We start from the raw sequence: 18939 nt of genomic DNA, 5'->3' as shown, positions 1-18939 counted from the left end.
ACCATCTCACAAAGGGACAGTTGATCGTTGTCAGATGCTCTGCGTACAGAGGAGTGACCCTGAAGGGAGTCCAAACACATTCTTTCCTCTTCTGATTATGTACAGACAGCAATCTAACAGCCTCATTGCTCCTTCCATCATGAGTGATACAGATTTGCAGAACTCCACTGGTCTACTGGGAGTGGAGTGTATGTAAGCAAAGGCTTACATCACTATCACAGTACAATAAGCGAGTACGCACAAACTGAACATAGAACGGTACAGCACAGGTGACCAATCGGCCCATCATACCCATGCCTGTTTTTTGAAACAGCAATTTAATTAGTCCCATTCAGATGCTCTTTCCACAATAATGATTGGACAGTAACTGTGTAACCCACCTCCTTGCTCACCATCAACTTCACTTGCATTTTGGTAGGTAATTTTGCACAGCCACCTGCTCCCTTTTAAATTGCAACCCCGTCCACCCTTGAGCGGTACTACATCAGCTTCCTTGCGGTCCTGGTGCTGGATTTCAGAAGTGGAGCTTACCCAAGATACACAGCATCCCTTCACTGGCAAATGCATGCAACAAATAGTGCACTACCCGTATGGAAACAGAAAGGTGTTTTCGATTTTTGATTTCCCTCTTTATAAGTGGCGTATTTTCCCCAACCTTTCAGTTTTCGACTTATCCAATCCTCTATTAAGAACCCCACAGCAAAGTTGAGAAGGTAAAATAAGAGGGGCAGTTTATTACACACACACATATACACACAGGAAGGGATTTGCAATGGCTGCCTCTTTTGCATTCGTACAATAAAAGAGGGATAAGGGAAATAAGGGTCACAGGTTAAGACCACTATATAAATATGAGTTATGGTTTCACGTGAGTCCAGAATCAAAAATCCAGTGGCGTATTCCTTCAGAGGTTAGCAGGTTGAAATTATTGCAGAGTGATCCAATTTTCCAGAAGCGAGGGCTTCCATGATGAGTGAAGGCACGTAGAGATGAATTAGTTTTGAAGGCACAGATACAGATGTTCCAATATTCCAGTAGTTCAGAGTGTAGACAAGGGCCAGACACTTTACCTAAACAGAGCTCTTTCTGCTGCTACCTGTTAGATGATAAAATGGTAGACTGCCTGGGTTCAGTTCCACATGGCAATATTACAGGCTCTAGCAACTTGGTGGAGGTCATGTGACATACCTCCCACTTCTCTTGGGTGTTGGACAAAAGATGTATTTTCTCTGGTCTGGAATATGGAGGTGTTTAATAGAGGAGTCAGGCTCCCTTTTGTCCTTTACAGACATACTGTCTCCATTGGTCGGAACTCTGCATTAGAAATGTAAAGGCAGTGGGTGCATTTCTTTGAAATTTGATTGTCAGCTGTCACAGAAGGCATTAGCATCTCTTTAAAGATAACGAGGTCCCTGCTTATTTCTGAAGGTTAGAAATTCCTCTGGTATGAGTCATGGCTAGTCAGGGTTAAGCCTTGTCCAGTTTTAAAAATAAAAGTAATTTTTATAAAGTAGCCAGGTTGATGTAGATACATACATGTATATATATTTTCCTTCCTGTCTTCTGGCTGGGACACGTTCTTAGATTAAGAAGCGGACCAGCATTGCTGGAGGTAGCAGCTGGTCAGAAATAGCAACCTCCTGATTGCTTGGTGTGCCCTTCAAACCTTGGTCTTTCAGACCGCTGCCAGTCCAGGTTAGCTGGTTAGTGAGCCTTTGACATCCATCATGATTGTCTTTGTGTTGTCCATCTTTGTTCTCTGCTTCTTAGGGTTGTGGCTGCTGCTTGCCAGTGGAAAACTGGCTATTTACTTTTTAAAGTGCTTATAACACTTGTATCAATTCAGTAAAGTTAGTGAGCAAAGTATAAAATAGCAAAGAACTGCCAGCAAACCTAAGGGAAGATTGAAGGGACAAGGAGAAGTAGGAAATAAAGTTGAGGGGAAGACAGTGGTGGGAAAGGGAGAAAAACAGAGGAGGGGAGAAAGGATGAGTGAAAGTTGAGAGCCACTAGTGAGGGAAGTGAAAAAAGAGCTAGTGGAAAATATTGAGATAAATTAGGGACAGCAGTGAGGGAGGTGGAGGAAAGGTGAGGAACAGTAAGAAGTTCAGATACCTGGGAGATGAGCTGAAAGAGGAGCATAGGTAAATCTAGGCACAGAAGGACACAAAAGTGAAAGTCATTAAGAGAAATACAGTGGGACTTTCAGCTGCAGTGATTAACACAGAATCACAAGAAACTGCAGAGGAAGATAAAAGGAAAAACTTATGTAGGGTTAGAGCAAAAGGAGGGTTAGAGCAAAAGGAGGAATTTAGAGCAATATATTGTGCCAATACAGATTATTTCACTTCACCATACAAACCTTTTAAGTTCACCACTGCAGAAATGGACCTTCTTGTGTACTTAATTTTTTTGTTAATACTGTTGCAACTGCCCAGAAGGAGGGGTGGAGGTGATATGTATTGTATTTGCCTAAAACAAAAAGAATAGGAGACACATGTGTAGTTTGAAGTAGTGGCAAGATGGCCAGTTCAGAGTGCAGTCTCCCACACTTCTGAGCAGGCTGGGCCATTGTCTCTATCTGGGTGGTTGGTTGTGGATTGGTCCATTGGTCATATAAGTGTGAGGTGATGCACTTGGGCAGGACAAACAAGGCACGGGAATACACGATGAATGGTAGGACCCTGGGAAGTACCGAAAATCAGAGGGACCTTGGTGTGCATGTCCACCGGTCCCTTAAGGTAGCACGACAGGTAGATAAGGTGGCTAAGAAGGCATATGGGATACTTGCCTTTATTAGCCGAGGCATAGAATATAAGAGCAGGGAGGTTATGCTAGAACTATATAAAACGCTGGTTAGGCCACAGCTAGAGTATTGTGTGCAGTTCTGCAATCTGCATTATAGGAAGGATGTGATTGCACTAGAGAGAGTGCAGAGGAGATTTACCAGGATGTTGCCTGGGCTGGAGAGTTTTAGTTTTATGAGGAGTGATTGGAGTTAGACTGCGGTTATTTTCCCTGGAGCAGAGGAGATTGAGGGGGGACATGATTGAGGTGTATAAAAAATTGTGAGGGGCATAGATAGGGTAGACAGGAAGGGAACTTTTCCCCTTGGTGGAGGGATCAGTAACCAGGGGGCATAGATTTAGGGTAAGGTGCAGGAGGTTTAGAGGGGATGTGAGGAAGAATTTTTTCACCGAGGGTGCTGGGAATCTGGAACTCACTGCCTGAAAGGGTGGTAGAGGCCGAAACCCTCCTAACATTTAAGAATTATCTGGATGTGCACTTGCGATGCCATGGCATACAAGGCTATGGGCCTAGTGCTGGAAAATGGGATTAGAATAGTTAGGTACTTGTTTGACTGGCGCAGACTCGATGGGCCGAAGAGCCTTTTTCTGTGCTGTAAATTCTATGACTCTATGGATTCCATGGGAGCGTTTTGTTGTGAATTGACGTCTAAGGGAAAAAGCAGTAGAAGGTATATTTGCAACCAATTATATATTTTAAAACAGAATATTATTGAATAAACAAAGTGATATATAAAGACATTTTTTAGAATGAGGGGCATGATTTTTTGGGGTCTCTCACCTCCTCCTCCTAAAAAAAATGTCATCTTGGACATTTATCCATCTAAGCATTTCTTCACGGGATATAGCAATGTTTAACACATGAGGTATTATGCCAGAATACCATTAATATAATTTGTTATAAAGCACCCAGTAACAACTAGTTAGGCATCACAAATGTTAACGCATTTGAGATTAATCTTTGGCATTATCTGTTCTTGTTTCATTGCATACATGTACATAATACAAAACAAGAACAGCTTCAGTTTTGAGGAGCAATTATAAGTTGTACCCCTTCTTATTTCTACAACCCCTTTAAAATTGATCAAATATCTGTTCTCCCACAAAAGAACTATAAATCCTAACCAACAATAAATCTATCTACAGAGAAGTCATACAAAAGAGAATATCAATAATGCCCAATCACAATAGCCTATTAATCTATATTTAAAATGAAGCAAGCTTTCTCATATTGCTTCTGAGTAGGGCGAGTATGCTTTCCAGGAATGTGCACAAAGTTGGTATCCTGCATCTTCAGATCGTCTTACAAACTTCAGCTGCGTGGATGGTGACAACATGACTCTCCACAACATTTTCATTCACTATATATGCATCTTATTTTTTAAAAAAGAGCAATGTTTGGGCAAAATGTGGGGTTCCTGCTGGATTGGCAGACAACCACTTCAGTTCTTCCAGTACATCATAATACTGTCAGTTCCTGTTGATGAACTCCCATTTGAACAAAACTGCCCATAGCTGTAGATGACTCTCCTAAGATGCTTCTCTCTTATGCTACGGTTGTTCACCACTGGACTGGCTGATGGAACAGTTGCGGTTGCACAACATGATGGACTGCTGGAATGTCGCAGTTGCTATACCGTAGACAGGTAAAGAGGTTCCAATTGGCGACAAATCGGAGTATGAGACAGCTGGATAGGTGGTGTGAGTTGAGGCTGGAATGTAGGCAGAGAGCGACCAAATTGCTGTGGGCTATACGCGGATATATGGTTGTGAAGTTTAACTCTGTCCTCCTAAACTCCCAAGTTGGTTGACCTAAATAATTGCATGTGAATGTTTGGGAGATTGGCCTCGATTCCTATTTGGGTTTGAAGGATTGACATTCACTTCTCTGCAATGTTGATCACTGGCACCACCAATGGGATCAGTCACATCACTATTGTTTTGCACCACTACCGTTGCATCAGCTATTGTCTGCACACCAGCTTCACTTTTTCCCTAAGATAAAAGCAAAATACTGCAGATGTTGGAAATCTGAAATAAAAACAGAAAATGCTGGAAAAACTCAGGTCTGGCAGCACTTGTGGAGAGAGAAAAACAGAGTTAACGTTTCGAGTCCATATTACTCTGAAGAGGAGTCATACAGACTCAAAACGTTAACTGTTTCTCTTTCCACAGATGTTGCCAGACTTGCTGAGTTTTTCCAGCATTTTCTGTTTTTATTTCACTTTGTCCTAGTTCCTCTGCAGATGAGATTTCACTATCTCTACCTGAGTTCTCTGCTATCTCTTTGGTGACATAGTCTGGGCCTGAGCGTTCAATTTTTTCTGCTGTTTGCCACCCAGGAGATACTCTCCGACTTAACGTCAGAGGAGTACTAACTTATCATCGGAGTAGATCTTCTTTCTGTTTCTCTGCATTTGCTTGATCAGAGCTGACATCTTTCCTGTAGTTAGTTTGTCGCTGTCATCAATAAGTAAACAGTCAGAAGGAAGTGGCACATTTCTGTGTAGAACTTTTAACACGTCCTTCACCATTTTCTGGCTTTACTTCATATACTGGCATTGAATTATCCTTTTGTGAGACTACCTGTTGAATTTCATCCTGCCAGCATGACTAACTTGCTGGATCCTCCAGGAGGAACAACGTTGTTGACCAGCACTCGATCTCCTGGACTAAGCAGAGACTTGTGGTGCTCTTATACCACTTGTTGCCTCTTGCATCTCCAACAGTGTCCTGTTAAAGCACTTGACTTGATCATTACACTTCTGGATGGTAAGGTGTTATGGGATTTTCTGATTTTGTTGTACAGATGGAGTTGGTTGAACAAGTGATTCTCAAATTCTCATCCCTAGTCATGATCTATTTTCATGGAATCCAAGCCTTAGTATAAAGTTATAAATAGCTTGTCAGCTGCTGTCTTCACTGGTTTATTGGTCGTTGGGTAAGCTTGCACAAATCTAGTGTAATGACCCACGATCAATAATATGTACTCGCATTCTCCTGTACTCTTCTCAAACGGAGGATGTACAAATCGACAAGTTTGAAGGGTTCTTTGGTGGTGATTGGGTTGAGGGTGCTTTGGCAGGGTTGTTTGATTTCCGTTGTTTCAGACAGGTACATCAGGTGGTGTAATGTTCAATACCTTGTTGCATGCTTGGCCAATAAAAGTAAAAGGTCTCTCATCTAACTAGTCACATGGTCAGTTCCAAAATGTCCCATTTCATCAGGTAGTTGTTGAAGGGCCAAACTGTGGTACTCAGCCAGAAATATTAGCTGTAGATGATTTCCTGTGCAAGATGGCAATTTCATCGACTTGTAAGTACTTCCGGTGATGAAGGAAGTTGACAGCCTTTCCACGTAACTGGCACCTCACATTCCCACAGATAGATAAATTCTGCTGTTTTGCCTTGAGGATGGGGCAATGGTTGGGTCTTGTTCTTGGATGCCCCTTATCATCTTCCTGGTGAGCAGCTGTAAGGGCAGTGAAGAAGGCTGCCCCTCCATCTGGTAGATCTAATGATCAGGTAGTCAGGGCACTCAACCAGGCTTTAGCGCTGTTGGATTCTACTTGTACTGCCCTTGGTTTGGATCATAGGTGAGATTTCCATAGTCCAATCTTTCTGATATTTGTCGAAGACTACAAGCTTTCTAGAAAGACTGTCTGCCACACTGTTCTTAGCAGGGAGGTACTGGATGGTAAAATTGTAATCTGCCAGTTCAGCTACACATCATTGACCTGTAGCAGTAAGCTTTTCTGTGGAGAGGACTTAAGTAAGCAGATTATTGTCAGTGTATACAGTGAAACGTGGTGCGTTGTAGAGGTAGTCTCGGAATTTTTCAGTCACCTCCCACTTAAAAGCTAAAAATTCTAACTTTCCCCAGTGTAAGTTGTAGTTCTTTTATAAAGAACTGAGAGTTCAGCATCCATAGCCTATGACTCACCTCTTCTCCTTTTGCTCTTGGTGTGGTACAACACCAAGGCCCTTGTTTGAAGCATCTGTGTACAGGATGAAAGGCTCATTATGGTATGCAAAATCCATTACTGGTGGGCTTATAAGGTAGTTCAATAAAACTTCTAAGGCCTTTTGATGGTCCTCCATCCAACTGATGTGCTAGCATGATGGGACTTGACTGCTGCTTTTCCTAGCTGCCTTTCCGCAAGCTTTCTTAGTCTTCATTGGTGGGTGTTCCTCTTCAGCACTCTCACTGGGCTTTTGTAGTAGTTGGTACTGTGCTTGAGAAGTTAAGGATACATTGATGGTACAATCCTAACAAAAAAGAGTTTTCTTATGTATCCCACAGTTGTCAGTTGTTTGTGATGGAGGGCTTCAACCGCATCTCTCTGCAGGATGCATTTATAGCCCTTTCTTGAGATGATCTGACCGACGCAAGTACTTGACCTCAAGTCTGAACAAAGAACATTTACTGGGCTTTAGCTTAAATCCTGATTCCTGAAGACATCATAGGACTTGCTTGTGATCCGATCTGTGGTATGTGCCTCAAAGGAGTCATTGCACACTAGAACATCATCCACAATATAACGGCACTTTACCCCATCAGGTCACTAAGACATGACTATGCAACTGTGAAAAACCATAGGTGCATTTGTTAAACCAAAGGGAATGCGGCGCCATTTGTATAAGCCACATGGGGTGATGAAGGCAGTTGCTGCTCGACTTTCTTCTGCAACGAAACCGTGGTGGTAGGCTTTCCCTTGGTCCAGAATGGAAAACCATGATCTTCCCCCAGAGTTGCCCAGGACATCCTGAATCCAAGTTTTGGCTGTCAGACTGGTATCATTTTGTTATTGAGTTCCAGTAGTCTATACAGAAGCGAGGTTCCCATCTTTTTTCCACACACATATGACTGGGGATGAATATGATGACTCGGACTTCGTGATCCCACCTCAATTTATCAAGTCTTGAAGGTAGGCTTTCACTTCTCTGTATAATGGTGGGGGATAGACATGTACGCCTTCTGCAAAGGCTGATCATCTTTGAGGCGAAGGTGCCTCTGAAGGTCGTTGATGCATTCTGTGTCATTCTCATCCCTTGCAAATGCTCCTGCTTCTTCTCTTAACAACAGGGTGGCAGCCTGGCGTTGATCTTCTATTAAAGAAATAAGATCCACAGGAGGCACCCAACTCACAGCCCTATCTTGAACTGGTTTTGCAGAGTCAGTGTTCGAAATCATCTTATCTGATGCTATTGTGCATTGCAAAGCTTCACCTATGTCAACCACTTGTAGGGAACCTAATGGCATTTCTCTTCAAAACCACATCACGATTGGCAGTGTTTGACAGGAGGACACAGATGTATGTTGAGAAGCCTTTCCTTCCTGCAACCACACAATTGAAGGGTCAACATGTAGGTCTTCAGGTAATTGCATAGGCACAGTCGGCTTGAACATGGTTGTGAGGTCTCAAATTGTGGGGACTGATTGAACTCTACAGGGCACAGCAACAGAACTGCATTTTGGAATGCTGACATCTTTCCTCCTCACTGATAAGCATCCAAAATTTGTCGAAGGCTCTTCTTGGATAAGGTGGACAAAGGCATTTTATATTTCCTTTCTCATCTCAGAAAATGCTGCTTGGACCAACTGAACCGTGCATAATTCACTGGAGCCTCTCCCTACCACTTCTATTACATTGTATTTGATATGGGGATGTCCTTGATGGCCTGGGTCACAAAAATTGGGATGGAGATGTTGATATTTGGGTTCAAAGGCAACTGAAAGAGGACATTAATTCACCCATCAAACAGGATATCTGACTCATTTTCTGTAGTAAGATTGAGTTTGCTTGGTCCGACAAGTTCCCCCAATGGCCTCAAGGGAACATCTGCTAAGTGGGTATCTTCCCATTCTCTTAGTATAATGGAGACTTGGGCTCCTGTGTCCCAAAGTGTTCTTATCTTCACCAGTCTGGTTGGGAAGGGATTATATAGTTATAATAGGGGGCTTTAGTTACCCGTACATAGACTTAGATAGTGGTAGTGTAAGGGGCAGCAAGGTACAAGCGTTCCTAGATTGTGTTCAGGAGAATCTCCTAGAGCAGTATGTGTCCAGTCCAACAAGAAAGGAGGCACTGCTAGACCTGATTATGAGGAATGAGGAGAGCCAAGTAGATCAAGTGACAGTGGAGGAATGTTTAGGGGACAGTGATCATTGTATCATAAGGTTTAGAATAATGGTGGAAAAGGAAATTGGTCAATCCAGAGTAAGAATAATCAACTGGCACAGAACTGGCAAAGGGGTGGTAAAAGGAGGAGTAGGGCTGATTAGGGACAAAAGGGATTTACACAGAGGCAAGAGGCATGGCTGAGGTTAAATGAATACTTTGCATCTGTCTTTACCTATCAGGTAGATGCTGCCCAGGCCATACCGACAGAGGAGGAAACTCAGTTACTAGAAGGGCTTAAAATTGATAAGGAGGAGGTATTGGATAAGCTGTCGGTACTTAAATGTGATAAGGCACCGGGACCGGGTGAGATGCATCCAATGATATTGAAGGAAGTGAGTGGAAATTGCAGAGGCATTGGCAATAATATTTTAATGTTCCCTGGATTCAGGGAGATGCCAGAGGACTGGAGAAATGCAAACATTATGGCCTTGTTCAAAAAAGGTTGCAACCAATCAGTTTAACTTTGATGGTGGGGAAACATCTAGAAGCAATTATTCAGAATGGAATTAATAGTCACATGGAAAAATGTAGATTGATTTGGAAGTGTCAGCATGGATTTGTTAAAGGAAAATTGCTGCTAACTAACTTGGAGTTTTTTGAAGAGGTAACAGAGATGGTTGATGAAGGCAAGGCCATTGATGTGGTGTATATGGACTTCCAAAAGGCATTCAATACAGTGCCACGCAACAGAATTGTGAGGAAAGTTATAGGTCATGGGATAAAAGGGACAGTAGCAACATGGATACAAAATTGGCTAAGGGATAGGAAATAGAGTAATGGTTAATGGGTATTTTTCGGGCTGGAAGAAGGTTTGTAGTGGAATTCCCCAGTGGTCAGTACTGGGACCCTTGTTTTTCCTGATATATAAAATGATCTATTTCCTGGTGTGCAGGGGATGATTTCAAAGTTTGCGAACGACACAAAACTTGGGAGAATTGTAAACTGTGAGGAGGACAGTATAGAACTTCAAAAGGACATTGACACATTAGTGGAGTGGGCAGATAGGTGGCAGATGAAGCTCAATGCGGAGAAGTGTGAGGTGATGCACTTTGGTACAAAGAACATGGAGAGACAGTATGAAATAAAGGATACTATTCTAAAGTGTGTGCAGGAGCAGAGAGATCTGGGTGTATATGTACACAAGTCGTTAAAGGTGGCAGGACAAGTAGAGGGAGAGCTGTTTCTAAGCATACAGTATTCTAAGCTTCATTAATAGGGGCACAGAGTATAAGAGCAGGGAGGTTTTGATGAATTTATATGATACTGGTTAGACCTCTGCTGGAGTATTGTGTACAGTTCTGGGCGCCACACTATAGGAAGGAGGTGAACGCATTGGAGAGAGCGCAGAAGAGGTTTACAACAATGATTCCAGGGATGAGACGTGTCAGTTATGAGGAAAGATTGGAGAAGTTGAGTCTGTTTTCCTTGGAGAGAAGGCTAAGATGAGACTTGATAGATGTTTTCAAAATCATGAGGGGTCTGGACAAAGTAGATAGGGAGAAACTGTTCCCACTTATGCAAGGATCGAGAACCTGAGGGCACAGTTTTAAAGTGTTTTGCAAAAGAAGCAAATGCGAGGTGAGAAAAAACTTTTTTCACACAGCAAGTAGTTAGGATTTGGAATGCACTGCCTGGAATTGTGGTGGAGGCAGGTTCAATTGAGGAATTCAAGAGGCATTAGATGATTATTTAAATAGAAATAATGTGCAGGGTTATGGGGAAAAGGCTGATACTAAGATTGATACTAAATTAAAATGCTCAGAGAGCCGGTGCAGACACGGCAGGCTGAATGGCTTCCTTCTGCACCGTAATTCTGTGAGATGTCTGACAAGGTGCGCCATTAGGGGAGTGATGTTTGCCTGCTCTGGAGGAGAGATGCTTCAAATCTGGGACTTTGGTAGGGAAACGCTCATGATTACTGCATGTCCCTTGGCCAGTATCCCTACTGTTTCCTGCAGAATGATTCAAACTTTTCTGTTGGCAACCCCTAGCATAATGCTCAGCTGAGCCAGACAAAATCAGTGGAAACAACTATTATCATTATTTCAAAGCTGGCAGTCAGGACCTCCTCTTCGCTTTGTATTAGCTGCTGGTCTCTGGGATTGATATTCTGGGAGTACCTTTTCCTTGGACAAGTGCTTCCTGCAGGTCTATAAGCTGCTCCTTCATAATGGCAATCTCTGCCATATCTACTCTGCAATCTTAGACATCAGAGTGCCCTCATAAGTTTTACTTTTCCCTTGTTCTTTTAGTTCCTCCTGACTATGATTCATTTCTTGGGTCTCATGGATCATAGCACTCTTTGCTCTTCCCAGCTTCTCCCGTCACTCTATCTCACAACTAACTGCAACATTCAGCTTCTCAAAGTGCTTCGTCTGTCATTCTGGGATTTTCCAAATAGAGGCAAAGTTCATTCCTAACTGATTCACTCCTTAGTCCTGTCAAGAGGGCACGTAAAAACATGATTTATATGAGGGTGGGGTCGTATTAAGCTCAGATTCCAACTCCTAGCTGGCAAAAATGACTTTCTGTCTAAGATCAAGCACTCAAATAAGGAAGATCTGGACTTGTTCCCTATTTTCTTGCCCTAGTCCAGAGAGACGATGATGTAATCCTGTTGCACCTTTCTCCTGAAAGTGTGACCTCAGCATGCAACATAGGTTAGGTAGGGTCAGTCCAACTCCACCTTCATAGTAGCTTCTGAGAAAAGACCCATAGACTATGGCACATATCACTGCCTCTAAGATTTCTTGATCAAAGTGACCCTTGTTGATGCCGCTTTCAATCTGGTGGATAAGACTGGAGAACATCAGTCTGTCTCTCTGTCCATGTTCCCCTATATTCCATGTTCCCCTATCTGTCCTGAGATCTTGAAGTCTCATTGAGAGATTTTGACTAGGTTTGCCTGGGCTAAGGCTGGCTGTGAAGAGTGGGAAAGGGTTGATCTGTCATATTTGCCTAAAATAAAGAAAGAACAGGAGACGCTTGTGTAGTTTGAAGTAGTATAAGGGAGTGGCAAGATGGCCACTTCTGTGTACAGCCTCTCCTGCTCCTGATCCATTGAGGGGTGTTTGGTTGTAGATTGGTCCATTGTCTCCATGGGGGAATTTTGTTGTGAACTGACTTTTAAAGAAAAAAGCTAACAGAAGGTATATTTACAACCAATTACATATTAAACACAGAATGTTGAATAAACAAAGTGATATATAGATATATATATATAAAAAATGTGGAGATTTCTTGGGAGTCTCAGAACTGGTGGAATATTGGGTGTAGCTGAAATTTAATCATGGTAATTCATATACCATTGCACTCCCACTGTCACTGCATCCATTCTTGTGTCATACATGAGGCCATTGGAATTTAAAAAACTAATTAAAGATCCTAAACACCAAAGCAATAAAAAGGAATTTAATTTATTTGGTCATCTTGAAGCAGTGGCCTTGGTTCTAGGCCTTTACTTGGGCTCTGTTTGTTTTATTAGCGCACTGGTTTTGAGCTGTCTGCTTTTTAGGAGCTGCTCATTAGCTCTACAATGCTTTTACAGGTTGATATGTATGTTTTCTGATCACACTGGGAGATTTCAGTGCTGAAGAATGAAACATTCCATTGCATCAATCATCCCCAGGTCAGCTATCGCAAGTTATATGCAGAATTAAGCTTCTTCTGCTCTACCCTAACAATGTCCCTCAGCCACAAGCTCAGAAGAATACATTGACTATACAAGACTGACATTTTCAATTTCCCATTCCATTCATGTTCTGCATCATCTCTGAGTACAACTGCATATTCAGTGCTAATTATGTTTGAAACTGAGGGCCCATTAGCAATGAGACTGTGTCTCAAACTCATTTCACATAAGATCCTCTTAAGCAGCAGACAGGGTCTTTCAACCCACCAGTATACGCCAGATTTTAACCCAGGTGTCAGAAGTCGAAGGGGCACATAGCAGGCCTGGTTCTCTGAAGTCAGATTCACTGCAGGATCCTGTACACAGTCACATTTAGGTATTTCCTTAACTACAAGCTTCCCACTCTTCTTTCATTGAGATGTAGTTACATTTCAATCCATCAGTTTATTTTACACTAAGGCTGGGTTATTAACAGTCAAGGAGCCTGGCCTTGTGGCAAGGTCCATTTTTGAGCAGGAAATAGTCACCACAAGTCTATATACAGAGGAGCAGACCAGACTGCAACTTCTCAGGAGACCAACTTTGTACTCAACTCTTGTCTGCTCAGTATCCAGCTCCATACTGTCTCTACACAGCAGCTCCTTTACTCAGTCAGAAAATACATATTAAACAAGGAAGGGTCAAGAAAAATCTCAGATTCTGCAACACTGTTGTAATATGTCTGAGGGTAGAGATGACAATTTTGTGCCAATAAAGTGAAGATCCAATTTATTCTGATTAAAAGTCTTCACTGTGACAAAATCTAAGAACCAAAGCAGGCAGAGTTTAAGGGGGAACAGAGCGAGGCAGGGGGTCAGAGTGAAGCTGGGGTTGGGTTGGGTGGAGAACAGAGCAAGACTGAGGTTGCAGGGAGGGGGCAGGGGCAGAGCGAGGCCAGGGGTGGAGGCAGTGCTGCAAACTGTAACATTTTTCAAAGAAAGTTTCCCTAGGGCATTCTCTTAAAATCAATTTAAGGTACCAAAAGGTGGAGGAAAGAGACCTAAATAAAAGAAACAATTCCTTTTGAAAATTGATTTTGAAGGGGAACATACTATTCAACAGGTTCCAATTGGATAGTGAATCAATACTAGTTTTATGAAAAATTGTTAACAAAAAAAAATCCAGGTTCACGATGACTCAGTTAATTACAGCAGTGAGGAATCTCCAAGATTTAGGGAAGTAGGGAACATAACAATTAGCCAGAGCCTCCTAATCCTGGCCCAGTTTCAGAGAGCATGCATGGGATTGAGTGGGAACAGGAACGTGTCCAGCTAAGATGACACTTGCAGCATTGTTTGAGTATCAAGTACCTAAGGAACTGTAGCCTAGTGAAAGAGATGGAAAAGGAAAAATAACCGCCTGAGAATCAAACTGAGAAAAGATAAGTAAATTACATGCTTTGAACGTCTGTCACACAGCTTCTGGTCTTAACTTCCTTTCTGTTGGCAATGCTTCCAGATCCAGGGTTGCTAGGTCACATGACCAGTATTTTTTTTTTAAACTATCCAATAAAATTACAATTGATCCCTTTACATTTGATGCAAAGTCCTTTTGAAACATTTTTTAAAACAATTACAGATTCCCTAGATATTTTAAACAAATTACCAATTTTCCTTACGGTACTGCTTCCGGGTCAAAGGCTGTTTGGCTGTTTTTACCACACTTGTCTCCTTGGGAAAAGGAAGCTTTACCGTAGTAAAGTTTTCTTTGTAATAGTGTTCGACATACAGCAAGTTCTTAACATCATAAACACTTCTACAACCAGCGTATTACATATTACACAGGTAACAATGATGCAAAAACAAAAAAATGCTGGAAAAACTCAGCAGGTCTGACAGCATCTGTGGAGAGAAATACAGTTAACGTTTCAAGTCCGTATGACTCTTCTTCAGAGCTAAAGGGCAGTAGAAATGTGGTGAAATATATACCACATTTCTACTTCCCTTTAGCTCTGAAGAAGAGTCATACAGACTCGAAACGTTAACTGTCTTTCTCTCCACAGATGCTGTCAGACCTGCTGAGTTTTTCCAGCATTTTTTGTTTTTGTTTCAAATTTCCAGCATCCGCATTTTTTGGCCTTTAACAACAATGATGCATTGTATTGACAAAACAAGCTTCATTACAAACATAAGGTTTTATTTTACAATCTTTTAAAGCCCAATACGTTTACCTAACTTAAGACATTGTTACCATCCCTTATTCTTTTAAACTTTCAACAGGACATCCCCAATCACATTGTTTTGGCCAGCAACATTCACAATTTTTAGTGTAAATGGCAGCAGCATCAAACTACATTGAAACAGCCTTTGGTTCTCGATTCTGAACGTTTCTAGGAACACCATGGTTATAATCTGTACAGACTAGTACTTTAGTTTTGAGCTCTCATGTTGCCTTTGAAAATCTGTCTTGGATTGTGTGCAATCGGAATACTAGGATAGTATTCCTGATGGACCCAAAGGCTTTACAATTTGTTTTGTCTGGTTAACTTTGTCAAGAATAACATTACTGATTGCTGGCAAACCATCTGAGCTTCTGGGTACTGGCGGCTGTGAATTAGAATCAAAGGAGAAATCCCTTGACATCGCTTTTTACCCTCTGGATTCAGCAAATTCCTTTTTTCCTTTAAATCTAGACAAAATTGTCATGGTTTTCACTGTTTGAAATAGACTCTGAACCACTATTTAGTTTTTAATCCCTGATCTCCATTTTCTTCCATGTCTGCATGTTTTTTAATGTCTAAGTCTTTGAAAAAAAGTTTCAACCAGCCAAACATCCAAAGTGTACTTCGCCTCATCCTGTTTAAATTCAGGATCACTTTTAATTCCAAATTCATCTCAATGATCTAACCCTTTGGCTCTCTTTCCTAGGAGAAAGAAGTAGTTCATTTTTCTGTTGAGTATACTCCTCTTTAGTCGCTTTAAGAGCTGTGTTAAGGTTATGTCAATGTTCAGTTAAGTAAATTTGACCTTTTTTATTCAGTTCACAAATTTTCTTGATTTCTTTTCATTTTTCTTCTTCCCGCTGCTTTTGAGCTTTGTCTAGTTCTTTTCTAGCAAGAGTGAAATTTTAATTTATGTTCAAGAACACATATACTTCCGTGCAGCTCTACGGTGTCAACACTGAATTCAGCTTTTCCATTCTCCCTCAAAGCAACTTTTCCCTCTTTTTTCATCATTAGCTTTAAGTATTATTGCTCTCTGATTTGCCTTACCTTGCTCATACTTTTTTCTGCATTTTTAATTCAGATCTGTAACTCTGAAGGATAACAAATGACTTGCCTGCCTCACCAGATAAAAATAGGGACACTTTAGCCTCAAACTGAAAACTCCTATGATTTCAACACCCTGATTCACTACATCAGTAAGCAGGAGAAACTACCTGCTTGTCATTAATTTTACTAACCAAAGACTTTTCTGGAGGGGCACTGTGCAACTGTACTAATGTGACAGACTCACCTTTTAATTTCCAACATTCAGCCTTCACATGCCCTTTCTTGTGTCGAATGTAGCAGGTCGGTTCCCTTGAACTAAGCCTCTCCTCTGAACCTTCACTTTCACTAACCGGAGAAGGGCCTGGGTCTTCACCTTTTCCACCTTTATCAGCAGGGCCTGACCTCTGCTCATATTGACCTTCCTCTCAATCCAATTTCTCTGGAAGGTTCAAGAGAGGGGCCTGTTATTAAGCATCTCATAAGTTAGCTCATAATCGTCTGCCATTATCAAGGCTTCCTTGGCTATATGAACTTTGTGGACTTCCAGGTAAGACCTTAACCCCAAGGGGACACTATTTTTGAACTCCTCCACCAACATTATCTTTCTAAGGTTATTGAAGTTCTGTTCCACCTTCATCGACTTACACCACCTATTGAATGCCATTTCCTTTTCACTTGCAAATTCCACATAGGTCTATCCCATTCTCTTTCTCAAATTTCTAAATTTCTGCCCATAGGCCTCTGACATCAACTCATTAGCATTGAGTATAGTACTTTACTTCCTCATAATCACATGAGTGCTCTGCTGAAAGAGGTGAATAAACGTCCAAAGCCTTTCCTAGCAAAACATTTTTTTAGGAGCATTGTTCCTATGGCCAATTCAGATTCACGGCAATTTTCTCCAACAACAGGAAGTACATCTACATTTCCTCCTCACTAAATTTAGATACCAAGCGAAAATTCTTGGCCAAATCAAAATTAAGAGGATTTCTGAGTCAGTCTTACTTTTCCTTGTCAACCAAAGTTTGTGTGATCAGAACACATGCTCCATTTCATGTTTTTCCATCTCTCTTTTTCTCTTTCATCTCTTGCTAATTTCTACCTTTCTAAGCTTGTTTGTTTCCAATTCCGGCAAGTTCAACTTGATCATTAACAGAACTGTTTTTTTTCCTGAACCCCTGGTACCCAGCCAATTATTCAAGGGTCCTGTCCGTCTTAGCTCCTGATCTTATGTTAATCCCCAAGTGCTCTGCTACAGCCTGTAGATCATTTTTTCTCAACTGTTTAAAGTCCTTACTGTACTGCTTCTGAGTCAAAGGTTATCCTTTCATCCCAGGAGTCAGTCCAGTGAACTTTTGTTGTACTCCCTATAGTGCAAATATTTCTTCCTTGGGTAAGGAGACCAAATCTGCACAGAGAGCTCCAGGTGTAACCTCACCAATGCTCTGTATAATTATAGCAAGGCTTCTTTACTCTTATACTCCAACTCCACACACCATTTGCCTTCCTTATTGCTGGCTGTGCCTGAATGTAACCTTCTGTGATTCATGTACAAGGATATCGGGGTACCTCTTAATGCAAATATTTCTCAGTCTCTCACCATTCCAAAGGAACACTGATCAGGCCCACAGTCCATTTCGTGACCAGGCTTTGAGGCCTCAGGGTACCACAGGCCCCAGTCTATCTCCTGACCAGCCTCTCTGGCCTCAGGATATCACAGGCCCATAGTCTACCTGCCAACCAGGTTGTCTGGGAGCCACACATTATAACTTAAATTGTCAATTCAGCAATGAGCAAATGTCTTTGAGACTGAAGAGGACAATGTTTGAAATCCTTACCTCCAGAGCTTCCACCTTCTTATCCAAGAGCTTCTCAATATCACCAGCCACTCTTTCCACTAGTGTGGCAGCAATGTTCTCTTTAACATCAAATAGGTGTTTATGGTCATCATACAGCTGGTTGGGAGAAATGAATGGAAGAAATATTGAATCAGCAGAGCATTTTCCAGACAATGACACTTAACACCAGACAACCCCAATGCGGACAGAACAAAGCTAGTGAATGAAAACATCAGCCAATGGACACAAAGAGCTGAGAGCATCGCAGCCCAGTCACCATCACCACTGCAGAAAGACAGGAACTTTCAGTGAAACAATTAGAATTATAATGATTTGAAATTAATTAAGGGGATTAATCATCTGTTCCAGGAGTGCTCAGCTAAAGATTCAACTGGAATATGAAACTTACAGGTACAAGGACTGACTGGCTGTGAGAAGCTGGTATGATCAAGGATTGCAAAGTTATGAAGATAACTTTCAAACATACACCAATAGAAGAATAAAAGGCAAGGGTGAGAGAACACAAACTGTTTGAATTACAAGGGGACAGTAGTAATAAATAAGCAAGTGAGGAGCAAGGAGGGAAATCTGGTGGAATTTTACATCGGAAGTGTGATGGAGCGGTACAGTAGTCACAGGGAAGCAGCAAACGGAAATGGGTAGGAGAAATGACTGACAGTTCTCTACAGAGAAGGATTGAAGGAGGTTGGCAGTAGACACTGATCCATGAAAAGCTAACAGGTCTGTTTGCCTTATTAGCATTTGCTTATTCCTAAAGTATAATTTAGTGTCTCATAATGTGCTGGGAAGCATCATGTGACTATTTCTATTACTATCACTAAATTCTTTTTAAGCAATCTAGAAAATCACCAACCTCGCTGATTCAAAAGAAAGTACCACTCCCTATCCTTTCCATTTCTGCTATTAATTATAGCTCTGCAGATTCCTCTGCCATTCTCGGATGCTGGAAGACACATCAACAATTGCTGATGACATTTGTAACTAGTTCTGTTTCTATTCCACTATAAATGAAAGCAATTTAAAGCTATCGTGCGTAGTGTTGAGAAGTAGACATATCTTTTACATACAATAAGTACATCTAAAAAGTATTTAATAATGATTCCAGACCACTGGACAAACATATATGTGTAAAGGCAGACATTTACCCATCATCCCTCTGCTCCTTGACCTACATTGGTTCCCAATCCAGCAACACCTTGATTTTAAAA

At 41.5% G+C, this 18939-nt stretch overlaps 1 protein-coding gene across 3 annotated transcripts in view; it reads right to left on the bottom strand.

Annotated features, from left to right (window-relative positions):
* The window catches only part of cacna2d2a (calcium channel, voltage-dependent, alpha 2/delta subunit 2a), a 991061-nt gene that overhangs the window by 705962 nt on the left and 266160 nt on the right, over positions 1–18939 (bottom strand). For all 3 annotated transcript variants that reach the window (XM_078543862.1, XM_078543864.1, XM_078543863.1), the window contains exon 3: positions 17711–17827. In XM_078543862.1, coding sequence (XP_078399988.1) covers positions 17711–17827 — 117 coding nt within the window. The remainder of the gene's footprint in view (positions 1–17710; positions 17828–18939) is intronic.

The sequence above is a fragment of the Cetorhinus maximus genome, chromosome 6, assembly GCF_964194155.1.
Source record: "Cetorhinus maximus chromosome 6, sCetMax3.hap1.1, whole genome shotgun sequence".
NCBI classification, from domain to species: Eukaryota; Metazoa; Chordata; class Chondrichthyes; order Lamniformes; family Cetorhinidae; genus Cetorhinus; species Cetorhinus maximus.
The sequence above is the reverse complement of the archived record's forward strand: the minus strand, read 5'-3'. Positions and strand labels throughout refer to the sequence as shown.